At 43.8% G+C, this 27884-nt stretch overlaps 2 protein-coding genes and 1 long non-coding RNA gene across 31 annotated transcripts in view; 1 reads left to right on the top strand and 2 right to left on the bottom strand.

Annotated features, from left to right (window-relative positions):
• The window catches only part of Prr14l (proline rich 14 like), a 78690-nt gene extending 75026 nt beyond the window's left edge, over positions 1 to 3664 (bottom strand). For 5 of the 6 annotated variants that reach the window (XR_008217678.1, XM_052736276.1, XM_052736277.1 and 2 more), the window contains exon 1: positions 3470 to 3583. Coding sequence is in view for 1 of the 6 variants with exons in the window: in XM_052736280.1 (XP_052592240.1) it covers positions 3470 to 3649 (180 nt within the window). In the remaining 5 variants the exon portion in view is untranslated. Of the gene's footprint in view, positions 1 to 3469 lie in introns of all 6 variants that reach the window. The other variant, XM_052736280.1, reaches the window with a different exon arrangement.
• Positions 3665 to 9547: 5883 nt separating this feature from the next.
• Positions 9548 to 12972, bottom strand: LOC128109117 (uncharacterized). The gene is made up of 2 exons (XR_008217677.1): positions 12665 to 12972; positions 9548 to 10152 (listed from the first exon to the last, which is right to left on the bottom strand). It is a non-coding gene; the product is annotated as an uncharacterized LOC128109117 (long non-coding RNA).
• Positions 12973 to 13111: 139 nt separating this feature from the next.
• Depdc5 (DEP domain containing 5, GATOR1 subcomplex subunit) overlaps positions 13112 to 27884 on the top strand; it is a 127961-nt gene continuing 113188 nt past the window's right edge. For 18 of the 24 annotated variants that reach the window (XR_008217676.1, XM_052736265.1, XM_052736264.1 and 15 more), the window contains exons 1-7: positions 13179 to 13245; positions 14025 to 14141; positions 17776 to 17863; positions 18898 to 18944; positions 24406 to 24491; positions 25782 to 25865; positions 27159 to 27208. Coding sequence is in view for 23 of the 24 variants with exons in the window: in XM_052736265.1 (XP_052592225.1) it covers positions 14084 to 14141; positions 17776 to 17863; positions 18898 to 18944; positions 24406 to 24491; positions 25782 to 25865; positions 27159 to 27208 (413 nt within the window). In the remaining variant the exon portion in view is untranslated. The other 6 variants (XM_052736253.1, XM_052736254.1, XM_052736266.1 and 3 more) reach the window with 6 other exon arrangements.

Here is a 27884-nt window from a genome sequence, read left to right as displayed (position 1 = left end):
ACAGAAAGCTTTTCTTCAGTGTGCCTTCAGGTAATCTGGAAGTGTGAGCCCCTACCCTACCAAAGATAAAAAATATGACAGAACCTACTAGGAAAGAATTAGTTAACATCAAAACTCTGTGTCATTAGAATATTTTACAATGCCAAACATTTACAGTGGCAACATTCCTAATCAATCAACTCTCCCCCCCACACACACAAACGAATTTTAAACAATGAAAGCAGAATAGAGAACTATAAAAACAAAGAAAACAGAATAGAAAAATGTACCACAGTAATGCCTTCTCTTTAGTTCATTGGGGCACACCTTTAATCCCAGCATTTGGGAAGCAGAGGCAGGTGGACCTCTGAATTTGAGGCCAGCCAGGACTACAGAGGACGTTCCAGGACTATACAGAAAAAACTGTTTCAAAAAACAAAAAAACAAGGAAAGAAAAAAAAAAGGAAGAAACAAAAAAGAAGAGAACATTGGGCACCGCCATGCTTGTGTCAAGGAACAATACTCAGAATGATCAGGCCCTCAGAAGTTCCCAGCACCCCTTTCACCTTAAGAAAAAGGCTTTCTTTTCCAAAGATTCAGATTCTGCAGCCAGTCCGTCCACCAGGGACATTCAGACACTGTAGTCAATTCTTCCTTGAGGGAATTTGGAGAAGAGGCCTCTTCTTGAGGGACAGAAAAAGAAGAATCTTTTAACGAGCTCTCCCTAAACCAGGAGTACTGGCTCACACCTGTGATCCCTCTGTCTGAGGCAAGGTGATTGCTGAGAGTTTGAGGACAGACTTGGATAAACGGTGAGTATCGGGCCAGCTAGAGCTGCACAGCAAGACCCTGTCTCTAAAGAAAAACAACAAACCACTAAACACGGTCTCAACGCAAGCAGAAAGCAAGACCAGAAGAGCACACACGACACAGGACCCAGTTCTTTTTTTTTTTTTTGGTTTTTTTGAGACAGGGTTTCTCTATGTAGCTTTGGTGCCTGTCCTGGATCTCACTCTGTAGACCAGGATGGCCTCGAACTCACAGAGATTCGCCTGCCTCTGCCTCCCGAGTGCTGGGATTAAAGGCGTGCGCCACCACCGCCGGGCAAGAAGGACCCAGTTCTTAAACATGAACTGTGCAGGGGGTCTCTGAGGCGTCAGGCACTGTTTCCCTTTCCTTTTTTATTAACATTCGGAAAAAAGAGCCATCTTTCAACAGAGCGGATGAAACTGAAAATGCTCTTGATATCTACTGACAAGAGACCATGAATGAAAGATTTTCATACATTCATCAAGGGAAAGGGGAGAGAAACCATCTCACCACTTTACAGACTGGAAAGGATAGTCTTACTTTTCTTAGGAGAGCTGGAGGTTGGAGACGATATGTAGGTAAGAGGAACTTTGTTTTTGGGGTTTTTTTTTTAATTGTCACAAAAGCAATTGAGGGGAGTAGAAAAGCAGACCTAGATAGATTTGGTGGACAAAAAGTCTGGCTTCTGGCATAAAGCTTCCTCCCTCTTAAGAATCTTACTGGGGTGCCTGGAGGTGGTGGCACACGCCTTTTGTCCCAGCACTAGGGAGGCAGAGGCCAGCCTGGTCTACAGAGTGAGCTCCAGGACAGCCAGGGCTACATAGAGAAACCCTGTCTAAAAAAAAAAATTCTTACTGGGGAGATGGAGGCAGGAGGATCAGAGGCTTGGCTATACAGCAAATTTGAGGCCAGCCTGGGTGACATGAGACCTTTTCTCAAAACAAAACGAGGCACGCCGGGCGGTGGTGGCGCACGCCTTTAATCCCAGCACTCGGGAGGCAGAGCCAGGCGGATCTCTGTGAGTTTGAGGCCAGCCTGGACTACCAAGTGAGTTCCAGGAAAGGCGCAAAGCTACACAGAGAAACCCTGTCTCGAAAAAACAAAAAAAAAAAAAAAAAAAAAAAAAAAAAACCACACAAAACGAGGCACATGATGGTACAAGTCTGAAATAGCAGCATTCTATAGGGTGAGACAGGAGGATTATCAGGGGTCAGGGACTGGAGGTCAGCCAACGGTACATAATGGGTCTGAGTTAACCCTGGGCTGTATTGAGACCTTATTAGAGAAAAAAAAAAAAAATTAACTCGTTTCCAAATACTAACTACACATTTAATCCTAGAAATCAGGAGGCAGAGGCAATGGATCAAGACCAGCCTGGTCTACAGAGCAAGTTCCAGGACAGCCAGGGCTACACGGAAAAACCCTGTATCCACAGGAAAAAAAAAAAAAAAAAAAAAGCAGGTGGTGGCTCAGGCCTTTAATCCAGCATTCGGGAGGCAGGTGGATCTCTATGAGTTTGAGGCCAGCTTGTTCTACAAAAAGAGTTCCAGGACAGTCAGGGCTATTACACAGAGAAACCCTGTCTTGAAAAACAACAACAAAAATTAATCTTTCTTTTCTTGTGATTACTCACTAATGCTCTCTTTCTTAACTTGGGGGGTACAGTACAGTAGGATCCAAAAAGAGAGATGTCCTTTATCACAGGGGTGTGGGAAAAGTCTTTCTGGTGGAAAACATTTGTGATGGAGGATACATTCACAAGAACATCTGCTTCTTTCAGCAGGACATGACTTTTCTTTCTTAACAAATCAATAGCAACAACTGACCAAAAGTTCACTGTGCACTAAGCATTTTCACAAAACTTCCCTCAGCCCTCATGACAATTCAGAGAGAAAGCACCAGGTCGGAGATGGGCTGCAACTGACAGGGGATGAGTCAAGGTCACAAAGGTGTTAAGTGGGAGATACAAACTTGCAAATATCACACTCCAAAAGAGGAAGAGCAGCTCACTGAACACTAAAAGGACTAATAAAAACACAAAAAGCAAAGCTCCCTTGGTGGACATGATTGGGGGAAGGGGAAAAGGGCTGACTTGCAATAACATAAATTCTGGGCCTTCCTCTCTTTATCTTGAGGTGCAGGGGAAAAATGAAGAGAAGACAATCTGTTTTTGTTTTTTGGTATTTTTTGCTTTTTGTTTTTTTGCAGAAAAGAAAGATACCTCTGTTACTTTTTAGGAAGTTGAGAATCTCCTTCACTTGGAAGACGTTGACCAAAGTGGGGGTTGTTTGGGGATTACCTCTTAAATCCTTAGGATAAAGAATTCCCTTTGCACCATAAACGGGTCTCCCTTCACTGACAAATGGACCAGAGCTGAAGAAAGGCATATGCTGACAAGGGGCGTCGTCCTTTCCAAGGAGAGAAGTTGGGGGGGGGGGGGTCCCTTGCAGATGGAGGTTGAAAGGGAGCCTCTTTTCCCTGGAGCCAGGACTCTGAGAAGCTGTTTTCTCCCAGCGACATGGGGCCTGGTCTCCTCGATGTCTGTGGGTGTTTCTGTCACTAACGACGCAGCTTTGGTGCCCTTCAGCGCCCCCGAAAGGCTGGGGGCCCGGACCCCCTTTAGTCAGCACCATCCCGCAGAGAACCCCCAGGGCGCCGTGGGGCCGCCCGGGCCTCTTACCCTGTGGCCTGCTCCGCGGCTCGTGCTCATCCCGCCACCTTGGCCTCGGCTGCCTGGGTCCCCACTGTCCCCGCCGCCGCCAACTCCACCAGATCTTCTGGAGCCGAGGCCCGAGGGCGCTCCGGCCTCCACCGCTTCTACAGTCCGCCTCCCCCCCCCAACCCCACCGCACTTCCTCATCCGGGGCCAAAGCCAGCCATGCGGACGGGTCTTGATCCCGCCCCCGCATAGCGCGCGCGCGCACTCGGGAGGGCGGCTCTTCCCAGCCGGTACCTCCGCCCTCGGCTAGCCCCAAACACACTCAGCCCCGCCCCCATCCTACTGGCTCTTAAAGAGAAACACACCGTTTGGCCCAGTTCCTGTCTCCAACTGTTACCAGTGCTATGGTCCGATCCATTTCTGTGACGTGGACAGCTGCCACCATCCTGGCAGATCGTGATACCTTTTAATAACTACAATCACACCATTCTCCGGATGCTTCTAATCACACTGGCTCCTAAACCTAAACGATACACCCGGAAAGTAGTTGCTTACACTTCGTTATTATTTCTCTGCCACTTCAGCTTTGAAAGTACCGCATTTCATCTCTTATTGTTGCCTGTCCCTTCCCATCCTCGCCTGTTTTCTTCAGCACTATATCACAACACCTAAAGAAGTGTCTGGCTGACCGGGCAGTGGTGGCGCACGCCGCCTGTAGTCCTAGCACTTGGGAGTCAGAGGCAGGTAGGTCTCTGTGAGTTCGAGGCCAGCCTGGTCTACAGCGTTAGTTCCAGGACTGTTACACAGAGAAACCCTGTCACGGAAGGAAAAAAAAAGTGTCTGGCAGAGATTAGAATGGAAAAAGTGTTGGGAGGATTAAATATATCCATAGAAAAATCAACTTCCCCAAATCACAGACATGATTTACAAATAGACAACAGACACCTATAGTTTCCTAAAGCCGGGCAAGTGATGAAGGCTTTGGGGAAAACTGTAGTTACCTTTTCTCTGATTAGGATCTGCGGAGTGAGCCGAGGCTTGATGGTGCACTCCTTAACCCCAGCAGAGGCAGGAGGATCTCTATGAGTTCCAGGCCAGTCTGGTCACCGCAGTGAGTTCCAGAACAGTGCGACCCTGACTCAAAAAACAAACAAACAAACAGAAAAGATCTGTGAGAGGCAGCTCAGTGTTAAAACAGGATAATGTCCTGCTTTCCTAGTGGATTTGAGGTCAGTTCCTAGCAACCTTGCTGGGAGGCTCACAGCAGCTTATAACTCCAGCTCCAGCCAGAGCCCCTGCTTCTGGCCTCCATACCCACACTCAAACATCCCATACACACAAACACATAATTAAAAAATAATTTTTTAAACATAGCTTTGAGCCAGTGAGCATGCATTTTGCCCGAGATAGTGGTTTTTCTCAGCGTTAGGACTAAAAATACACAAATTCATATACCAACCCTAGTATTTATTCTTTGGGCTGAAAGAAATCATATGCAGTTCATATATAAGTATAGTTTACATATAAGTTACTGATTTTTCCAATCTATACTGACGTAAAGATTAATTAACTAGTAAGGTGGTGTGGCACACAACTTTAATCCCAGCACTCCAGGAGTTAGAGCAGAGGCAGGCCGAGTTCTGTGAGTTCCAGGTCAGCCTGGTCTACAAATGGAGTTTCAGGACAGCCAGGAATGTTAAACAGAGAAACCCTGTCTCAAAAACAAAACAAAACAAAAAACCAAAAACAAACAAACAAAAAATAATTAACTAAAAATTCACTTGGAAACATTTTGAAGGAGCTGGAGAGAACACTCAGCAGTTGAGGCTGGTGCTCCTGCAGAGGACAGAGTTGGGTTTGCAGAACCCATATGAGGTGGCAGCTCACAACCGCTTCTAACTCCAGACACAGAGGACCTGATGCCCTTTTCTAGACTCCGTGGGCATCCCCCACCAATAGATACACAGATAAAAACACATATACATATAAATATAAAAATAACAAAATAAAAAATTTCTTAAAGTGAATTAGAATTTGGGGGGGAGTGTTTCACAGGGTCTCTCTGGGTAGCCCTAGCTATCCTGGAACTCACTCTACAGACCAGGCTGACCTCAAACTCACAGAGATCCACCCACCTCTGCCTCCCCAGTGCTGGGATTAAAGGTGTGCTCCATCACCACCCTGCATATTAATCCATATTAAGTATGTTCACAGGCAATTGCACAACTTTACAATAGAATCTGAAAAATTGAACATTACTGGCTTTTCCTTTTGTCTCAAGATCCAGTATGGCTTTGCATAATCAATCCCATTATTCACTTTACGTTCATTTTTATTATTTTCTCATCACGAAATCTTTGTATTAATTATTGTTTGTTTATTTTGTTTTTGAAAAGGACTCTATGTAGTAGAGACTGGCTGAGGGGTTTGAATGAGAATGACCCCATAGGTTCATATATTTGAATGCTTGTTCCGAAGTTAGTGAAACAGGGAAGGGATTAGGACATGGGATCTTACTGGAAAAGGTGTACCCTTGGGGGTTGACGTCGAGGTTCAAAAGCCCAAACCATTCCCAATTAGCTTGTGCTAGTCTCTTTCTCTCTCTCTCTCTCTCTCTCTCTCTCTCTCTCTCTCTCTTTCTCTTTCTCTCTCTCTCTCTCCCTCTCTTATGGTTTTAAATGCAGCACTTTTACCCTGTGAGGAAAGGTCATTATGAGGCACGACCAAACCCAGTATCAGACCTTTATTGGGCCGGGGGGAACAGAAGAGAGTGACCAGGCCTGGCCTGTGAAAGACACGTGGGGGGGGGGGGTGCAGAAGAGAGACGGGAAGAGTCTGTGATCCGCTTTTTATGGATTTCCCTGCACATGCACAGGTAGGCTTACGGAGCTAGCCATGCATGTGCAGATTGCATAACCACGCTGGGCACACTGATGATGTAAGATGTAAGTCCCCTTGACTACTGAATTACGCATGCGTGGTCATGCAGCTGGAAGAGTGGCAGAATCCTAACACTCTCTCTCTCCCTCCCTCCCTCATGCTTGTCAATCTCTCAGCTACTTCTCCAGCACCCTGCTTGTCTACTTGCTGCTATTCTCCCTGCCATGACATTCATGGACTCACCCTCTGAAACTGTCAGCAAGCGCCCATTAAAGTCACGTGCCACCATGTCCAGCTGTGTTTTTATTTTACTTATTTGGTTAGTTTTACTTTTCATTGTTTTGAGACAGGATCTCACTTTCTAGTTCAGGCAAGTCTGAAACTTGCTCTGTGGACCAGGCTGGCCTCCAACTCTTCCTGCCTCAGCCTTTTGGGCAGTAGGATAATAGGCCTGTACAAACGTGTTTAGCTCATTCACTCTCTTAAATCACATGAAAATATTCTTCATCTTACTAAGTTTTTATTTTTAATTCTCTCTCTCTCAGGGGGTGGGGGATAGGGAATGTTGTAATAGGGTTCTCCCTATGGAGCCCAGGCCGACCTGGAACTCACTATGCAGACATGGCTAGCCATCTTTTTTCGTTTCCTTCTTTTTGTAAAAAAGTGGCCTCTTTATAAACTCTACTAACTTTTTGTTGTTGTTGCTTTTGGTTTTTCGAGACAGGTTTCTCTGTGTAGCCCTGGCTGTCCTGGAACTCTCGGCAGACCAAGCTGGCCTTGAACTCAAGAGATCTTCTGGCCTCTGCCTCCCAAGTGCTGGGATTAAAGTTGTGTGCTGCTGGTGCCACCGCCGCCGCCGCCGCCGCCGCCACCACCATGTGGCTTTTTTTCCCCTAATGTCTTTTTCTTTCCCCTTTTCACAATTTCTCACTAGGTAGGTCAGACTGGCCTTAAATTCTTCCAGTGATGGGATTATAGGTATATACCACCATGGGAACCTGTACTTATTGTGCTATGGGAGGCCCTTTGGCCCACTCCCAAATTCTCTGTTTTATAGTGTTTTTGATATATATATATCAATATATATATATCGATATATATATATTGTTATGCCCAGATTGGGACCCCAAAGACAAACCACCACAGACCTTAGGTTCAGAATGCAATTAGCATGGTTTATTTCTGTTTACAAGCCGCGGACAGGGAAGCTCGATCCAAAGCACTCACTCGTAGTCGTGAGGCCAGGAGGAACTTGCTTTTTCTTTGTGTGGCTGGCTTTTTAAAGGTAAAATCCACAAGCCCTTCAGGGGGGTTGGGGGAGTTTTGCACGGGTGCAACTCGGATTGGTTTATCTTTATCTCTGTTCTCTTTTAATTGGGTGAGGGTATGTAACCTTTGAATTTACTGGTTGGTGGTTACAATTTATTACTTTGGGGGCAGTCCAGCACAAGTCCCAGGCTTTGTCCTTGAGCCACCATGGAGGCTGGCTGGTCAAGCACGTACTGCACATAACTCTAAGTTGGTGAGGGGCCCCAGAAAGTAAACATCTGGCTAAACTTTGAGCAGTCTTTTGTTCATGGCCCTCCCAGAAACTGCTTGCTCAAGTCTCAGGAAACTGAAATTGAGGCCTGATCTCTGAGAGAAGACTGAGCAGCCTGTTATGGCATCTGCTTGGTCCTTTCAATATATATGTATTTTTTTTCTGAAAAACACTGGAAACCTACAGCTTGTGTTAAAGCTGGAAAAAATTTTTTCAAAAGCGCTGTAATTAACTGGAGGCAAAGATGTCATTTAGATTAGTAGTCAGCATGGTCAGAAGACACGTGGCAGTGTTATGACGGAAGACACTAGTTCTGGTTATAAAACAGTATCCAGAATGAAGCAGGAGGCTGGAAGAGTGGCACAGGTCAGACACCAGGCTGAGGTTGCATGCAGAGAGACAGCTTTGCCTGGTGTGTGTGAGGCAGCAAGAGAAAGAAAGAGAACAGAAAGTGAGGAAGCAGGAGGCAAGTGCACCAGGCATGGGCAGAATTTGGTGGAAGGCTGAAGCAGGAGCACTGTCATGAGTTCAACGCCAGTCTAGCTACAGAATAGGATCATAAGTCACCTAACTCTTTTCCCTTAAAGAGAGAGATGTCCCAGTAAATAGGGGCTTGGGCCAGCCCTGGTTTCACATATCAAACTGGCCTGCATGAGCTTGGGATCGGCCCTGCCAAGCTTCTCCTCAGCTTGTCACTGTCCGTCTGTGAAGTACCTTAGTGTCTACTGTCTAGTCAGGATACAATAGAAAGTTTAGGAAGATGTCTGTGAAGTCACAGCAGCTATTTATTTAGGTGTATGTGCTTAGTATGTGAACAACGTCATCAGTCATACTGTGCCCAATCCCACAGTGCACTTCATTTTGAGGCAAACTCTCCCTTCTAGTTTCTGCTGCATGGAGTTCTCCAGGCTAGCTAGCCCTTAGGCTTTTTTTTTTTTTTTTCTGCCAGGGGTGGATGGGTGGGTGGGTGTGGTTCTCAATTAGTGGTAGGGATGTGTTACAGATGCATGCTACTGTTCTGTGATGGAAGTCAGCCTGTCTGGCAACCCACTCAACTATCTCCCCTAGTGGGTAGCTTTTTTTTTTTTTAATTAAATTTTTTTGTTTTGCTTTTCGAGACAGGGTTTCTCTGTGTAGCTTTGCGACTTTCCTGGAACTCCCTCTGTAGTCCAGGCTGGCCTCGAACTTACAGAGATCTGCCTGCCTCTGCCTCCAGAGTGCTGGGATTAAAGGCGTGCGCCACCACCGCCCGGCTGAAATTAAAATTTTAAGTTATCATAAAAACCATAGCTATTGTCACTAATTATTGGAGGAAGTTAAAGAGTTGGGACTGTTTCAATGATATTTGATTAGCATTCACTGATTTAGTTTTCAATCTCCAGTTCTGTGGGACAAGCGCTGGCCTTACATGCCCAAGGCCCTGGGTTCAATCCCCAGAACTAATCAACAACCAAGGGATCACAGAAGCCTAGGAATGTCTTAGGGTTTGGGTTTATAGAGACTTGCACAGTGGACACTTTCAAGCAGAAATTTTCCATTGTCTTAAGTTTATAACACCACCCTCCTACACACACACACACACACACACACACACACACACACACACACACACACACACAGAAGTAGATTTCAGAGGGTGGCTTAAAGGAGACCGAAAGGCAGAAAGCGAGAGGCAAGTCTGACTGTGGGCAGAACGGTGTTTATTGGCGGACAAACTGCAAGGGGGACACAATCTCACTCACGTGAAGGGATGAGCCATACGTCCCACGCTATGAGGGGGGATGAGAGAACACCTCATACCATAAGAGAATAAGATAAGAAAATGACTCAGTACAGGCAGACAGATGAGAGGATACTCCGGGAAGAAGGCGGCTACGACCTTTATAGGGGTATAAATGACTACCTCACCTGTTATACGTTCCCTCCTGTAGTTTCTCAGTTCCGGAGTGCCCTCGTCTGGCCGCAAGGGAACCTGGGAGGTGTAGTCTTTCAGCAGGAAACTATCGTTCCAAACTCTAGGATACAGAGAAAAGGAGCGCTGTTTTCCTGCTGAGGAGGGTCTTTGTCAGAGGGGGTAGTTATGGGCCCACTGAAGTGTGTGTAGGGGGGTGTCTTCTGGTCACTTAGCAGGAGGAGAGTTTTAACTTGATCGGCTGTGATGAATCATGTTGTTGGAGGCGGGTGGTCCATTGAAGAGGCGGGTCCTCTGGTCACTTAGCAGGAGAGTTTAACTTGATCAGCTGTGAATGGATTATGCGATTGTCATCCTGTATTCCTAAAGAGACTTTTGAAAAAGAATTGTTAAAGGGCTGTAAGCAGTTGATTTTGTTATAGAGTAAAACTGAGAGATTTCCCTGGAACGTTGAGGGAGGGAGGGGAGACAAGTGTAACCCAGTGAGACTTAAGTGGGCTTGGAGTTGATTCAGGGTGACAGTGACTAGTCCCATTGCCAGGACTCCTGTGCCAAAACAAGCTAGCAGAAGTAGCAGGGAACTACAGAGCATCAAAGGAAGGGAACAGGAGAGAATAGAGGACAAATGTAAAGAATAATATTTGGACCCTGATGAAAGGGATGAAATTCCCTTTCAGCCAGTTTATTGACATCATCTAAAAGGTCTTTTTTTAGATATGTTAGGAACAAATGGAGCTGTTGTAGGGAGAAAGTCAATGGGAGAGCTTACATGGAACATTCTGTTTGGGTATGGGGTGAAATTCAGTAAAACATGTAAAAGACAGGGTAATACATTAAGTATGAGTATATTAATATATATAATATGTAATAAAGGAGGATGGAAGTCATCAAGGGGAGGAACCAGAGTGGCAAGGAACCAAAAGGAATTTTTGTCTGGTCCCTGTGTCTTGTGCTAAGCAGAAGTCCCTTCCTTCTTTCCTTCCTTCCTTCCTTCTTTCTTTCCTTCCTTCCTTCCTTTCGTTCTTCCTTTCTTTTGTTTGTTTTTTCAGACAGGGTTTCACTGTGTTGTGTAGCCCTGGCTGTCCTGGATCTCACTTTGTAGAACAGGCTGGCCCCTTGAACTCAGAGATCTGCCTGCCTCTGCCTCTTGAGTGCTGGGATTAAAGACATGTGCCATCACTGCCTGGTAGAAGCATATTTCTTAACATCATTTTATTTAAAAATAGATTGGTGGGCTAGAGAGATGACTCAGAGGTTAAGAACGCTAGCTGCTCTTCCAGAGGTCTTGAGTTCAATTCCCAGCAACTATATGGTGGCTCACAACCATCTGTAAAGAGATCTGGGTGCCCTCTTCTGGCCTGCAGAAATATATGCAGACAGAACACTATATAAGTAATAAATAAATAAATCTTTTTTTATTTTTTAATTTTTTTTTCGAGACAAGAGTTTCTCTGTATAGTTTTGGTGCCTGTCCTGGATCTAAATCTGTAGACCAGGCTGGCCTTGAACTCACAGAGATCTGCCTGGCTCTGCCTCCCAAGTGCTGCGATTAAAGGCATGCGCCACCACCGCCCGGCTAAATAAATCTTAAAAAAACAAAACAAAACAAAACAACAACAACAAAAAACACAGAGCTGTGGGTACAGCAACATCTTTAAAAAAAAAAAAGAGAGAATGGTTTAGAGGCATAATTTGTAAAGCCAGATAAGCAAATTAAATGAGCTTTCGGTTTTTGGAATTTATTGGAAAACATCCACAAGTACCACTTCCAAAGCCTGTCTCCTCCTTGTAGGCACTGGCCCTGGACCTCTCTGTTTCGATAGAGACTAGGTTATACTCTTAAAGCACCACAGGTGAGCCCAGGTTGGAGAGAATCTCCTTCATCTAAGTCATCTCTTCCTGAAGAATCTGAAGCCGTGGGACATCACTTAATAGAATCATTTGTTGACTCTACAGATATAAAACCAACTGTCAAAGACATGGCTTGGATGTTCTGAATAACTTTCTCAAGCTGTGAGTTTGATGACAGAGTATCTGGCATCTTCCTTTAATGAGAGAACAAGGGTGGTTAGGGTGAGGACCCTGAAATTAGCTTTTACTAAGAGGAAGAATTGAATGCCAGGGTAGAAGTCATGGCCAATTAAACTATTATGCAGGCCTCACCTACGTCAGGTGGTAGGCTTAGGTACAAGGTTCCCCTGTTCACAGCATCCTCATATGTCAGTGCAGAGACATTGAGGGCAGAGTGTAATTGCTATTCGCCTCTCTGTTGTTTGAGATATTTAGGATGTGGGTGCAGACTCTGAGGTACTCCAATGGGTGAGAGAATCCATCTCTTGTCACGGGAGACATAAGGAGTAATTCATCTTTAGATAAGTAGTGAGTTTTTTGTTTTTTCCTGGTTTGGCCTACGTGGCCAGAGTTGGTCAGGCCTACCTAGCCAGAAGCAAAAGCAGCAGACTTCTGGCAGGTCTTATTTCCCAGGCATCCTTGTCCCATAATGAGGTTAACATGCAGCCTGCTCTGGTTGGATGACCTGTGCCCCATCCAAGGGAACTACTAGGGCCTGAAGACTTCCTACCATCCAAGCCTACTGTAAATTTAACTCATTTTACTCAAGCATTCAATAATTCATAGCTAGTTTTTTACACATCTGATATTGAATATTATTTTATATTAAATAAACTAAGTTTACTTTAAACTTGTTTTGAGTTACCACGTTTGGCTTAATTTTGACAACAGAAGACTGCATAATGAGAAATACAAATTGGTCTCTCCCTCCAAGCTTGTCTCTGCAAATGTGACATTTGTAGTTAGCATGACTGACTGTTAACTTGTATTTCTTAATTATACTTAACAGTTTACAATAAATCAGTTAACTCACAAGTTATACACAGCCCGTTTTCTTGCTGCATAGCCCAATCTGGCCTTGAACTACAGGGAACTGTCAGCTCTCTGTCTCCAGAGAACCTGAATTAGCAGGGTGCACAACCACATTCAGCTTCTTCCTGTGACTTTTGTGCTTTCAATAGCACTCTGGACCCAGGTTGAGTTACTAACATTGTCAAACACAAGAAAAAAAAAAAAAAAAAAAGCAGCTCAGCGAGATAGAAGTCGACTCTCCTGAGTTTCCCCTATTACGAGAGCACTGTCTGAAACGAAGGTCCTGGCTCTGTTTTCAAATTTCCTTTGCAAAGCAGGCAAGCACTGTAGCTGGAGGCGGGAAACTCCAGCAGGAACTCAGAAGGTGAAGTCAGACTCGACGCCACGCCCCCCTCTCCCCCAAAGCCCCGGAGGAGGAAGTGGCGAGGCCACCGAGACGAAGGCGGAGGCTAGGCTAGAGCGGCCAGGGCCGGCTGAGCGGGGACCGGCAAGGGGCGGGGACTCGGGGCGGAGCCTCCGGAGCGGCGCGGGCTCAGGTGAGCGCTCCTCGGCGGTGCTGGCTGGCTGGCGCCTAGAGCTCTGGTGCGGAAGCTGCGCGAGCTGCGGGGGCTCGGGTGGGCGATCCTGAGGAGGTCCGGGATATCTAGCCAGGATCTGGCCTCGGGCCCTGCCTGAGGAGGGGAGGGGCTCTGGAACTGGGGGCGAGTCGAGCGCCCGCCTCGGGCTGAGACTGGAGGGGTTTGAAGGAGGGGGCTCTGAGCCAGGTTCGAGGACCGACTCTTCCCTCAGCCTTCGTGTGACCTTGGATAAGTCTTTCTCTCCCCAAGCTTCTGCTACCACAACGATGAAATGGAGGCAGGACGGTCCGCTGAGAGTTGGTACACACAAGAGGTTCGGCAAAAAAAAAAAAAACCCAGCCTTCCTCTCTGCTCTCTTCCTCAGGACCTTGTTAGGGAAACGTGAATCGTGGGAGCACCTAAGAGTCTGAGTGACCTTGGGCGAGTCCCTTGTTTTGACGTTTCTCTACAGATGTGATGGACTAAGCAAATAGCCCTGTGCTATTTTGGTGTTACCAGTGCAGACAGAAACAAGGCAATGTCCCTCTCGCTACAAGTCTCTTTTAGGTTTGCGGTAGAGAGGCTGTCTTTTCAGAGGGTTGACTAGATCTCAGACCCAGTTCCCATTAATTCCTACAGCAGACTTCAGTTTGTTTTCCTCCCTTGGTAATTGGAGGAGTGATTCAGTGCAAGGGTTGGCACGCCACTCCGCTGAACAACAACCGGTATCTTCAAGGCCTAAAATTAAAGACCAATTTTAGGAAGCCTGACATTCTGGTTGTTTTGTTTGTGTTTCAATGGCAGGAAGGCAAGATGACTTCCCTGCTCCAAGACTGGAACAGCTGAAGAAACCACAAGACAAAATGAGAACTACAAAGGTCTACAAACTTGTCATCCACAAGAAGGGCTTTGGGGGCAGTGGTCAGTATTGATTGGTCTTTGGGGGTGTGTAAATTGGCTGACGTGATGTGCCCAATACAATACCTTACAAATTACGAATATCACTATTGAGGCTAGACAGATGAGTGAGTGAAGTCATAACAGCATCAGCAGAATGGTTGGATCTGCGAGCACAAGATCTCTTTGAAAAGCATTCACATTCGGATTTTGTTTGGTTGTATTTTGAATCTGGGTCTTACTGATTATCCCAGGCTCATCTGGAACTCACCTTGTAGCGCAAGCTGGCCTTGAACTCATTGTCCTCCGGTCTGTGTATCTGGAAATGCTCTACCACATCTGACTTGATTTCCCTTTCTGTTTCCCCCGCTTCTGTGCAGTGCCAGGAATTTAACCCAAGGCCTCATAGGTACTAGAAAAGATCTACCACAGGACTGTGTCCAAGCCCTCCCTAACGTTTACTTCAGATGCTAATTTACTTCAGAGATCAGAACTGCTGACAGGATGGGATAGTTTTGCTTTCGAGGCAGAGCCTTATAGCCCATGCTGGCTTTGAAATCAGTATGTACTGGAAGATGACCTTGACTTCCTGACCTTCCTTCCTCCATACCCAAGTGCTGGGGTCTCAGGCTTGTGCTCCTACCTGGTTTTATACCATTCTGGGCAAAGAACCCATGCATTGCGCATGCTAGCCAGCACTCTGCCAAGGAGCAACACCTCCAGCCCTCAATTTCATTTAAGATTTGTTTATTTATGCACATGTGTCCTTGCACCTGTGTGTATGTGGATGCTTTAAAAGCACGTGTGTGCGTCTATGAAAGATAGGTGCCGACTTTAGTATTTTGGTATTCTTCCTAAGGAGCCATTAGCTTTTTTTTTTTTTTAAATACGGGTCTCACTCTGTAACCCTGACTAGTTTATTGTGCTGATCCTGCTGCCCTTGAAGTGACCGAGATCCTTGATATCTCTGCCTACTAACGGCTGGGATTAAAGGCATTTGCCATCATGCCTGGCCACCTTGTATTTTTATTCACTCACTTACTTTTCTTCACCTTGTATTTTGAGACAGTTTTCTCTTTGGGACCTGGGGCCTGCCAATTAGGCTAGACTAGCTGGCCTGTGAAACTGGGTGATGACATGTGGACGCTCTGCCAGATACCTTGGATTCGTTATGTGTTGATTTGGAATTAATTCAGTCCTTGCATGTTTAGAAACCTTTAGTTGTCAAATTATTGCAATCCTCACATTTAGTCGTATCAATCCCATATGGGGTTGCAACATACTTTATGAAACTGGCCTAAACGTTTATGAAGAATAGATAGTTATAAGTAAGAGATGCCTTCAGCAGAGGAAACAACAAGAATACAATGTATATGGTAGGGATAATGTTTATAGGTCTGGTGTTTTTTTTTAACTTTTGGTGTGTGTATGTGTATGTGCGTACAAGACAGGTGTAGCTTGGTGATATACCTAGGAATACAAATAAAATTCTAACCAGTTTGCCTATCAAGCATAAAGATTGTAAATACGGCAAAATCTCTTGTCCCCCAAGTAGTTCTTAACTGTATGAAATGATTAGCTGTAGTGGCTCATGCCTGTGACACCGAACTTTCTGAGGTTGAGACAGGAGGATTGCTAAAAGTGTGAGGTCAACCTGCTGTGGAGTGAAGCTGACTGTTCCAAAGGAAATAAAGAGGAGCTAGATGTGGTGGCGTACGCTTTTAATCCCAGCACACAGGAGACAAAGGCCGTCAGATCTCTCTGTGAGTTTGAGGTCTATGTGGTGTGCTCTAGGCCAGCTCGAGCTACACAGTGAGACTGTCTCAAAACAAACAAAAACACAAACAAACAAAAAAGAAAGAAAAAAGGAGAGATGGAGAGAAGGAAGGAAGAGAGAAAAATGAAACAAACAAAAATGTGCTCAGGGAGCTTAATTTAGACAGTGGAAGTTCATCCATCATAGGGACTACACAGACATTGGACCTAAAACTGTTAATGGAACATTCCAAATAAGAACTGAGATCAATCCAATAAGACCTTTACTAGGCTGAACTTTTCAAGTATATTGAAAAGTCTACCTTCATTTTGGGGTGGATGGATTATTTATTTATTGGTTCTGAGGATTGGGATATGCTAAGCATTTACTCTATTGAGCTATGCCATTACCCCAAGCCCTATAGTTTAAAGATTGTTTTGAACCCCAATTGTACTAACATTTGAAGTCTAGACTATTTGACTCAAGTTTTATAACATGTAAGAGGTGTTGAGCCTAATTTAGACAGAAGGAACTCTGTGCTAGCAATGAACTCTGGCTGTACTTTTACTGGCTGTCTACCTTTAGACAAGTCAGTTTGTCTCCCAGGTTTTTCCTTGCTCTTGTTAGCTCTAAAGATTTATTGTGAGAGTTTAATTAAGACAGTGTTTTTAAGGGAATTCTTTGAATATTACATAAATATAAGGGTGCTATATTTGGGACCTAGGCTGTTTCCATCACGTGTATGCCAGATTCACAAGTATTTTAGAGAGTAAAATGATATTCGAGAGGTGTAATTCACTGAACCATGGGCTACTTTTTCAATGGGAGCAGTAAGATAGTAGACATGTCCTTGGAGATAGGTCCCTGAGCCCTGTCCAACTCAGCCATTTACCATGTGGCCCTAGATAAATTTGCAAAAAAATTTTTGACTTATTATTTTCTTCTGAGCTGAGGATGGAAACCAGGCTTTCAAGCATGCTAGGAAAGTACTTTACTTCTGAGTTACATCCCCAGACCTGTGCAAATCCTTTAGTTGTTCTAAAATTAGATTCAGGGGCTGGAGAGATGGCTCAGAGGTTAAGAGCACCAACTGCTCTTACAGAGGTCCTGAGTTCAATTCCCAGTACCCACATGGTGGCTTACAACCATCTGTAATGAGATCTGGCACTTGCTTCTATATACATAATAAATAAATAAATCTTAAAAAAATTAAAAATAAAATAAAATTAGATTCAAAATGGACACTCAGGGAAAAGGCAGAACACTTGCTTACCTATTTGTTAGCCTTAGGTTAAGTAACATCCTTAGCACCTTATAAAATAGGCAAACAAATGGGGGCTGGTGAGATGGCTCAGTGGGTAAGGACACCACTTGCTGCCAAATCCATTGACCTGAGTTCAATCCCTGGGCCCCATATGGTAAAGGGAAAGAACCGACATCTGCAGGTTGTCCTCTGACCTACATGCACACACACTTAAAAAACAAAAACAAAAACAAAAACAAAAACAAAAAATCCAAACTCCAGAAAGCAAAAACCCAAATGGAACCTCAATATAACAACAAAAATAAAAATAAATGTTGAGCATGGTGCAGCCTGCCCTGTGGTCCCAGCAGTCTGGAGATGGAGACAGGAAAGTGAAAGAGTTCAAAACCACCTTATATAATGAGTTTGATGCCATCCTGAGACACCTGTCAGTCAAAAGAGTAAAAATAGTGCCAGAGTTCTTCTTCGAGATCCAGTAGTAATACCAACATGATGGGGGTGCCCTGTGTTTTCTCTCTGGTGCTTTTATATTTTAGAGGGTATGTGCTAGAGATTCAACCCAGCACCTTAAGACATGCTAAGCCTATGGTCAACTACTAGGCCCATTTGCTTTTTAAAGTCACTGAATTGTCTTTCAGATGATGAGCTAGTTGTGAACCCTAAAGTGTTTCCTCACATCAAACTTGGAGACATTGTGGAGATTGCTCACCCCAATGATGAATACAGGTGAGCAATTCAAGGATTAAGGGAACTAGACACCCAGGTGTTTTCAAATACTATTTCAGGCTAGTTGGGGCTAAATTGTAAGATCCTATCTCAAAACAAAATAAAAAATGCTCTTGTTGCTTGATGGTGGTGGCATACACTTTTAATCCCAGCATTCGGAGGCAGAGGCAGGCAGATCTCTCTGAGTTCGAGGACAGGAACGGATGTTACCCAGAGAAATCCTGTCTTGAAAAAACAAAACCAAAAAGCTCATGTCTAGGGCTGAAGAAATGGCTCAGCAGTTAAGAACACTGGCTGCTTTTCTAGAGGACCTGAGTTTGATTCCAGTATGCGGCATGTTACACCCATCTGTAATTCCAGGCCCAGGGCATCTGATAACCTCTTCTGTGGCGCACAGACATACATGCAGGGTAAAACACTCATATACATACAAATTTTTTAAAAAATTTTTTTAAAAATTATGTTCAGGTGTGGTGGTACATGCCTTTAATTCCAGCACTCAGGAGGTAGAGGCAGGTGGATCTCTTGAGTTCATGGCCAGCCTGGTCTACAAAGTGAGCTCCAGGACAGCCAGGGCTACATAGACAAACCCTGTCTCAAAAAAATTTAAAAAAAAAAATTTTTTTTAAAATTATGTATATGTCTGTGAGTATGAGTGCTAGTGCCCTCAAAGGGAGATTCCCTGGATCTGGGGTTATAGACAGTTGTGAGCCACTTGAAGTGGGAGCTGGGAATCAAACTTGGATCCTCTGGAAGAGCAGCTAGTGCTCTCAACTGCAGAGCCATGTCTTCAGCCTCACCTACAGGTTTTTTGAAGTGGCCCATTTTTGTTTTTAAAGTTGAGGTAACTGGAAATTTTTGTTGCTTTTGTTCATTTCCTCTCAGGCCAAGTGTAGTGTCTTTTGTTCCTAAGAAAGTTTTCTCTGGTTGTGGCAGACGTTACAATGTGTACTACATTATTTGTTTGTTTTGATGGGAGGTGGAGAAAGCTTACCTCCTGCAGTCTTGCTCATCTTTGTTGCTTTCTTTTCCAGTCCTCTGCTTTTGCAAGTCAAGTCTCTTAAGGAAGATTTACAGAAAGGTAAATATTACCTCTCTCTTTGGGATTTTTATCTGAGAAACTGAGAAACCAAAGAAACCTCTCTTGGGAATCTCAGGAAATAAGTACCTATCAGATTGAGTTTCCTCTAGCAAAAAAGAAGACAGATAAAGCTTTTGGGGGTCAGTGACTACATTTGCAGACCCTGCCCCAGGAGCAATAGTTGGTATGTTTACTGTCTTCTTTTACCTTTATAGCTAATTAAGCTGTAACCTCCCCCAGACGCCAAGTCAGTTATGAAAATTGCCAAAGAATCTCGTTTTGTAGCATGTTGAAGGCATCGAAGATACTAAATTTAGAGACAGAGGAAAAGGTAATTTGAACATGGGAAGTTTTGCATTTTTTTATTTGATTTTTCGAGACAGGGTTTCTCTGTGTAGCTTTGGTGCCTGTCCTGGATCTCACTCTGTAGACCAGGTTGGCCTTGAACTCACAGAGATCCGCCTGGCTCCGCCTCCCGAGTGCTGAGATTAAAGGCATGCGCCACCACCAACGCCCAACGGGAAGTTTTGTATTTAACTCCCCAAAAAATTGCTGAATTTTCTTAAGTTTTTCAGAAAATATTTAAGTGTTTCACAAAATATTTAAGTGATGATTGTGTTGCTAGTGTTCTCTGTTTAGACTAGGTGTTTCTAGATTCTTCCTGTCGTATTTCAAAGAATCAAAGAGTTACATGCAAATTAAAAAGTAGCAAGGGCTTTTATTCAAAGAGAAAGTGAAGGTAGAGAGTAGATAAAGTTGCAAAAGCCTGAGCAAGCATGGGACTCCCAAGTACCTGGTTACTTCCCAGGGCTTGCTTTTGTGGAGCTAGAAGAGTCTGGGTAGTTTTCTGTCTTGAGTGTTAGGCTTGGGTTATGTAACTGCTCCTGTTTTTTGTATGATGCATCTGATTTTAATCATGTGTATCTGCTCGTACATAGGCATAGGGTGATAAATAGGGTATTTTCCCTAAAAGTTTACTCATAGAACAGTTTGCCCACTGTGCCTGTACTTTAGGGTACCAGACCCTGCCTCAAAAAAGGGGAGGGACTGAGGGATGTCGCTCATCTGTCAGTGTGCTCAATATACACTGAGCCCTGGGTTCCATCCAGTCTCTGGGACTGTATAAAACAGGTGCAATGGTGCAAGCCTTGAATCTCTATCTCAAAAGAAAAAAAAAAGCCATGTGTGGTGTCAAAGGCCTTTAATTCCAATACTCTAGAGGCAGAGAGGCAGTTTGATCTCTGTGAGTTTAAGACCAGCCTGGTCTACAAAATGGTTTCCAGGACAGCTAGGGTTGTTACACAGAGAAACCCTGTCTCAAAAAACAAAACAAAACAAAACAAAACAAAAAAACAAAAAAAACCAAACCAAACAAAAAACATTTGCAAATAAATAAGAATATCGCACACTAAAATTAAACAGATCCAAAATCTGTATAACTCAGTGAACTTCTATACAATTAGAATAGGCATTTGGAAGGGAAGCTGGGAAATGTCGCATTAAATTTTGCATGTTTATTACCAAATATAATTTATGTACTTAGCCATCACTAAAACAAAATTTGGCCAAACTAAACCTAGGAAAACAAGTAGCTTCCTATCCTCTTTCATAACCGTGTCTACTACCTGCATCCAGTCCTTCCTCAGCCCCTGGTATTCAGCCTTTCTCTCTTACTTCCTGGTTTATATACATACGTACACATTCCTAAATACTAATCCAACCTGCTGTGTCTTTATAATGTTACCTGTGTGTACATGATCTCGGATGAACACTTGGTGTTAGATAAGCTAATGGGACCCTGTGGAAGACCATTTCTCCTGCTCTTAGTATTCCACAGTTGCCTGTTGTTTTTTGTCTATGGTTGAGATCCTGCAAACTTTCCCCCTTCCATATTAGCATGTTCATTGGTGTGTCATTGTTCAGGTCTTGTTTAGGCATCCATGTTGATGAAACATCATAGGGGAGCCTTTCTGACATTTCTAGGACAAACAATGCTGTCCTAGCTAACTTGCTGTTCTCCTGGCTCTTACAATCTTTCTGATCACTTCTCCACAATGATGCCAGAGCCTTAGGTGCAGGAATTGTGATGTAGATGTATAAGTTGGGACTGGGCACCACACAGCCTCTTGTTCTCTGCATTTTGATCAGTTGTGGGTTTCTGTAATGGTCTCTTTATCTGAAGGCATAGTAAGACCCTGTCTTAAAGAAAAAGTTTCTTCCTACATTTACTTATGTAAGCATGTGTGTGGACACACATATCGGGCAGGATGAATGTGTAGAAGTCAGAAGACAACTTCAGGGGATCAATTTTCTCATTCCACCATATGGGTCCCAAGGATTGAACTCAGGTTGTCAGGTTTGGTAGCAAATGACTTTACCACCAAACCACTTTGCCAGCTCAAATAATGGGTCTTAGGACATGTGTATGTATATATACACACATACACACATACATACATACACACACACACATATAATGTATCTCTATCAGATATATTCCTTATTACCCTCTCTTGTCTCTCACATCTGATAATCTGGTCCTCTTCCAGAGTAGCTCCCCTGCTTTCAGGGCTCTGTGTGTGACCCAATGAGTTTTATTGGGATTTGTTTACAGGAGCATAGGGAGGATTTGTGTACAGGAGCATAGGTACCTTACCATGGCTACACCCCTGGGAAAGATGTGTTTTCTCCCTTCATCAGCCATTAACGGTGTATAAATCTGCAGAGATGGCTGGGGCCTCATGAGCTCCTCCTTTCATGACAGGGTGTTGACAGGCCTGGTCTTGTGTAGGTAATCATAGCTACCGTGAGTTATATGGTGAAATTGTCACGTCATATCATATCCAGAAGTTAGCATCCCACACTGTTCTTCCCACTTCTCTGGCTCTTAAATTCTTTCTGCTTCTTCTTCTGTGTGGCATGTTCCCCTAGCCTTGTGGCTAGGCATGTAGCAATCATTTATTCTCAGTACTTTGACCAGTTATGAATCTCTGCAGTCATTGTTGACCAATGCAGAAAGAAGCTCCTCTGGTCAAAGCTGATAGCAACACTAATCTGTGGACATACACGTAGTTATTCAGCCAGTTTCAATGCTGTGTGCCTTTAATTCCAACAGAGACAGGTAGAGCCTTGTGAGTTGAGACCAGCCTGTACTACAGAGTGAAGTTCTAAGGCAGTTTAGGACTACATAGTGAGACTCTGCCCTCAAAATCAAAATAATAATAACTAAAATAAAATAAAATAAAAACATAGTAATTTAGAAAGCAGTTTGAGTCTGTGGCCTTACTACAAATGTACTCTCTCATCAGATCTTAGCAGCTAAACAGGATTAGGCCCCGGTTAGTACTTGGATGAAAGAAGTCAGTTTGAAAGACACATTGTATTCATTTAGTAAAACTACAGCAATAGCTTCCACACTGCTGCCTATGAGCTCCTTAACCACAGGCTTTTGCCCGGGTTTACAGTAGCAGAAATGAATTCCCTCCTACTGTATTGTGTCAGATTGGCTCCCTAACTGACTTCTACTGTTGCACCATTAGACTCCTCCTACCTGGCTGGTTCGTGTTGTTGCATATAGGATCCATAGCTGAGTGTGACAGTTGGTGATACCTTCCACCACCTTGAGGGCTAGTTAGCAAGGAGAAAGCTTCCAGCTCAGTTCTAGCTGGATTTCTCTCTGTTCCTTGACCAAGGCCAGAGGTACCCTCAAAAGTAAGGTCTTATTATCATCTAGTTTTGGGGAACAACCAACAGCAGTGACAATTGTTTGTGTTGTTTTGAGAATCTGTAGAGTCTTCCATGACTTTATAGTCTTTATAGGGAGGTAGCTCCTTCTGCCACTGGGATTTGAACTTTTCTTATGTTGTTCCTCCCACGCCCACCCAGGGCTCTAAACAAGTTCTGTGCATTGAGTTATATTCCCAGCCTCTAGATACTACTTTTTTTTTTTCTTTTTCTTTTCCTTTTTTGAGATAGGGTCTCTCTAAGTAACCCTGGCTGTTCTTGAGTTTGCTATGTAGACTAGGCTGAGATCTACCTGTCTGCCTCCCCAGGTGCTGGGATTAAAGGCATGTACCACCACACCTGGCTCAGATTTTTTTTTTAAATGCTTTTCATTTTTAAAATTTTTTTTTGTTTTTAGTGATAAGGTCTCATAATCCAGGCTGAACTTGCTGTGTAGTTAGGATGAGTTTGAATTTCTGGTCCCCCATCCTCCCCCTCCAGAGTGCTGGAGTCAAAGGCACTTACTACTCCTCATTTTTCCTCCTGTACCCCAGGCTGGCCTCAAACTCACTGTGTAATCCAGGCTGGTTTTCAACTCCAAACAACCCTCATGTCTCAGTGTCCCAAGCACTAAATCTCTCTGTGTGTATGTGTGTTATATGTGTTGGTGGTGTGTGTACATGTACGTGTGCTTACCCATGCCTGCACATACACAGACTAGAGGTTGATGTTAGGTATCTTCTCTCTCCACCTTAATTTTTTTTTTTTTTTTGACAGTGTTTTTTGTTTGGTTTGTTTTTGAGACAGGGTCTCACTGTCTGACATTTGCTATTCTGGAACTCACTATGTAAAACAGGCTAGCCTTGAACACAGAGATCCTCCTGAGTTCTGGGATTGCAGGCATACACCACCATGCCTGGCAAGACAGAGTCTTTTGATGAGCCCAGAGCTCTCTGTTTTGACTAGGCCAACTGGCCGCAAGTCCAGGGATCACTTGTTTCTGAACTCCGTTGCTCACGTGCAGGTGTGTGCTGCCGTACTTGGATTTTACGCTGGTGCTGGAGATCAGGATTCGGGGTCTGATGCTCTTGGAGCAAGCACATTACTGACAATCACCTCTGTAGTCCCCAAGCGCAGGGTCTTAAATGTTTGCCTCTTTCTCCCTTATCTCTTCTCATTTCTGCACTCTGTTCTCTCTCGTTTTCTTCCTTCTTCCATCCACTAGCATCCTCAGGGACTCTTACGTGCTGAGCATATTTTCAGCCACTCATCTTTCTCTTCTAACTTTGAGATTGATTTATGTTACTTTGTGTATGGATGTGCTGCCTGTATGCATGCATGTGTACGATGTGTGCCTGTTGGATGCCTGAAACTGGGGCTACCAATGGTTGTGAGCTACCATAGCATGCTGGGAACCCAACCCAGGTCCACTGCAAGAGTAACAGTTTCTCTTAACTGCAGAGCCATCTCTCCAGCTCCAGCTCTCTCTTTTGAGGCAAGGGCTGGTTAAGTAGCCTAAGTCAGGCTTTTCAGTCCTCCTGCATCAGTCTCCAAATGCTAGAATTACAGGGGGAAGCCATGACACCAGGTGCTGTTCATCCTGTAAGTGTTAGTTCTTCTGCTTATTTGACTTGTAGAGTAGAGAACTATTTAAGATTTAATCTCCTGGAAGGCAGAGGCCATAGCAAATGATCAAAATGTGTTAACTGAACTGATTTTTTTTTTTTTTTAAATTCAGAAACTATCAGTGTGGACCAGACTGTGACTCAAGTATTCCGGCTAAGACCTTATCAAGATGTCTATGTGAATGTTGTAGACCCCAAGGCAAGTCTTTGTTGTGGGTTAGCACCTATCCTCAAAGGTTAGATCACTATGGAAATGAGGTTCTTAAGTGTAGTGCTATATTGTTAAGTGGTCATACCTAGGTCATTTAAATATAAATGGTATGTAGGCTGCATTTAAGTCCTCACTTTTTAAAGCTTGTCTTAGTTCATATAAAAGGATGTATTTATGATTTGCTATTTAATTACTAATATTTTTATATATTCTATCCATTCTTTTTCTTTTTTAAATTGTTTTATTATTTTAAAAAATATTTTTTATCTTTATTGTATCTATTTGAGTGGTTGCCTGCATATATGTCTGTGTTCCATGTGTGTGCCTGGTGCCCAGAGAGGCCAGAAGAGGATGTTGGATTCTCCTGAAAATGGAGTTACAGATGTGAGCCACCATGTGGGTGCTGGGAGTTGAACCCGGGTCTTCTGGAAAAGCAGTCAGTGCTCTTACCACTGAGCCATCTCTCCAGCCCCTCATATTTATTTTCTTTAAATGATTTATTATTTCTTAGGCAGAGTCTGCTGTTTAGCTCAGCTGGCATGGGACTTATATAGCCCAGGCTAGCCTAGAACTGGCAGCAGTCCTCCCTCAGCTTCCTGGGATTAGAAGGTACATCACTGTACCTGGCTTTCCATTTGTTTCTCTCTTTTTGAGACTGGATCTCACAACGTAGCCCTGGCTGTCCTGGAATTCACAATGTAGACTAGGCTGGCCTTGAACTCACAGAGATCTGTCTGCCTCTGCCTCCATAGTGCTGGGATTAAAGGCATTCACCACCACATCCAGATTAGAATTTTTCTTTATTAGTTGATGATTAATAGGCAAAAATAATTGTTCATAGGGCATTATGTGCATTCTATTGTGATATAAAGCAGATAGCTCAATGGTATCTTTCAAGACTAAAACAGAAAGGCATGGTTGCATGTATCTGTAGTTTCAGCTACCTATGCCAGGGCAGAGAGGATTGCTGGAGCTCCGAATGTGAGGGCAGCCTGGACAACAAAGCAATAATACCCTTTGTCAGACATCTGAAGGACTGAAGCACAGCAGAGGGCCCTCTGGGGCTCCTTTGTCATGGGATAGCTGCCATAGCATGTGCTGTAGAATTGCTGAGGGCACCGTAGAGTTGCCTTTGCTGTGGAGAATTCTGTCAGGTTCTGCTGTTGAGTGGTCTTCCAAAGGTTTTCTTTTTTTCACTCATTTTCATGGTGTGTGGACATCGTATCTTGACTATAAAGAGTGGTAAAAAAATACAGAAGTGTGATTCTCCTCTTTCAGGATGTGACTCTTGACCTTGTGGAATTGACTTTTAAGGATCAGTACATTGGCCGTGGGGATATGTGGCGACTAAAGAAAAGTTTGGTAAGATATGATTATTTTAATGACGCAGTATATTGTCTGTGACACGAATTGTCCTTGTTCATCATATAAATTCAGAACCATCCAAATAACTTCTGATTCTAGCATCCACAAGTAGTTACTGTAAATATTTGGCTATATCCTTTCCTATTTTTTGTTTATTTATTTTATTTATTTTTATGTGTATGACTATGGCATGTTTACATTTATACTCTGTGCATGCTTAGTACTGTCACCATCCAGAAGAGGATATTGGATCCTCTAGAATAGGAGTTACAGACTAAGATGCCATGTGAGTGCTGGGAACCAAACCTGGGTCCTCTGTAAGAGCAACAAGTGCTGAGCCATCTGGCAACCCCATCCCCACTCCTCATCCCATTTTTGACAAGGGTCTCAGTATGTGGACTTGGCTGGCCTGGAGCATGCTGTGTCAACCAGGCTAGCCTGAACTCCCAGAGATACACATCTGCCTCTGCCCCCTGAGTGTTAGGATTAAAGGCATGTACCATCAGACCCACCTATTTATTTATTTTTAATGAATCTTTTCCATGTAAAATGCCCACTTCATCAGAATTATGACCCTGTACTGAAAACTCTTTGGTTTTGCATATTATGAAGGCACAAGTTATATGAAGAATTTCTACACAAAATATATTTTCTGGGGAGAAAAAAAAAATCAAACAACCAAAACCTTAATGGGCTGGGAACATAGTTCAGTGATAGAGCCTTTGCCCGGTATAAGTGAGGTACTAGGTTCAATTCCCAGCACCAAAATAAGAATAAATAAATGAATGAAAATTAAGTTTTTGTTTTTTGTTTTTTTTTAATTGGGTGAAAGAGGTTTCTGTTTCTTTGAGCTCTCTCAGTGGTAGAGCACTCACCTTGAAGCCCTAGGTTTGACCTCTGGCACTGAAAAAAAAAACTTAGAAGTGGAAAGATAATTTGTACTACATTTAGTATATGAATGTAGAGACCTGTGTAAACATTTGTGAAGCTCAATGTATTTCTCAGGCTGCACTTAACCGTCTGCCTGTCTTCACTAATTGTACTTGCTCAAGTCTCAAGCTCCAGCTGTACAGCCCTGGACTTCGATGTTGGAGGAGATTGACCAGGCTGGCCTGGAACTCACAGAGATCCACCTGCCTCTGCCTCCCATGTGCTAGGATTAAAGGTGTGAGCACCATGTCCAGCCTTTCGTTGTTGTTGTTGGGGGAGGAGATTTTAAAGCCAGGAGCTCTTGTGTGTGACTGTCCAGGGCCTGATGGGTTGAGTCCTTTTGTTTTCTCCTTCCCTTAGGTAAGCACTTGTGCCTATATCACTCAGAAAGTGGAATTTGCTGGCATCAGGTAGGTATCGTGGCATTCTGGACTTACTGGATGGGAAGTGGAAGTAGAGTTTAATGCAGGAAGTCAGCTGAATAAGATATTTGAGGCATGTGGATCTCCATACAGTAAAGTGCTCAGGAGTTTCAAATGCTAGACTGCTGTGATATGAGTGAAAAGGTACCAAAGTACCTGACGGCAGTTTTAGGATTGTTTTATGAGTTTGCTTTTTGTAATTTTGGGATCTAGTCTCATGTAGCCAGGATGGCCTCAGTTTTACTGTGTTGCCCTGACTTTTCCAATGCTAGATGACAGGTGCATGCCCCCATACTTGGCTGCTTTCAGAATTACCGTAAGAGGTGGCAGAAGCTACTGTCACAAGAGGTGCGAGTTACATATTTTAGAACTGGAACTATTTTATATGAACATGTTATCACACATTCTGAGGGTCTCCGTTCTCTAAAGGCCCCAGTTTTCTAGACCTGTATGTTTTCTGTGGACTTCTGATGTGCGTATTCAGGACACCAGAAGCTGTTTATAGTAGATAACCTGCTCATGGAGCTCTCTTTGGAAAGGTATAACGGATCAGGTCATTTGAGTACAAGTGAACTAGATGACAGACACCGGAGGCTAGCTTGGACTCCATAACAAGACTAGTTCAGAAGACAGACAGCATGTGAGCGAGCCACCTGAAGAGAGC

The sequence above is a fragment of the Peromyscus californicus genome, unplaced genomic scaffold (assembly GCF_007827085.1).
Source record: "Peromyscus californicus insignis strain IS unplaced genomic scaffold, ASM782708v3 Scaffold_13__1_contigs__length_99412109, whole genome shotgun sequence".
NCBI classification, from domain to species: Eukaryota; Metazoa; Chordata; class Mammalia; order Rodentia; family Cricetidae; genus Peromyscus; species Peromyscus californicus.
Note: the sequence above shows the minus strand (reverse complement) of the source record. Positions and strands in the feature narration are given on the sequence as shown.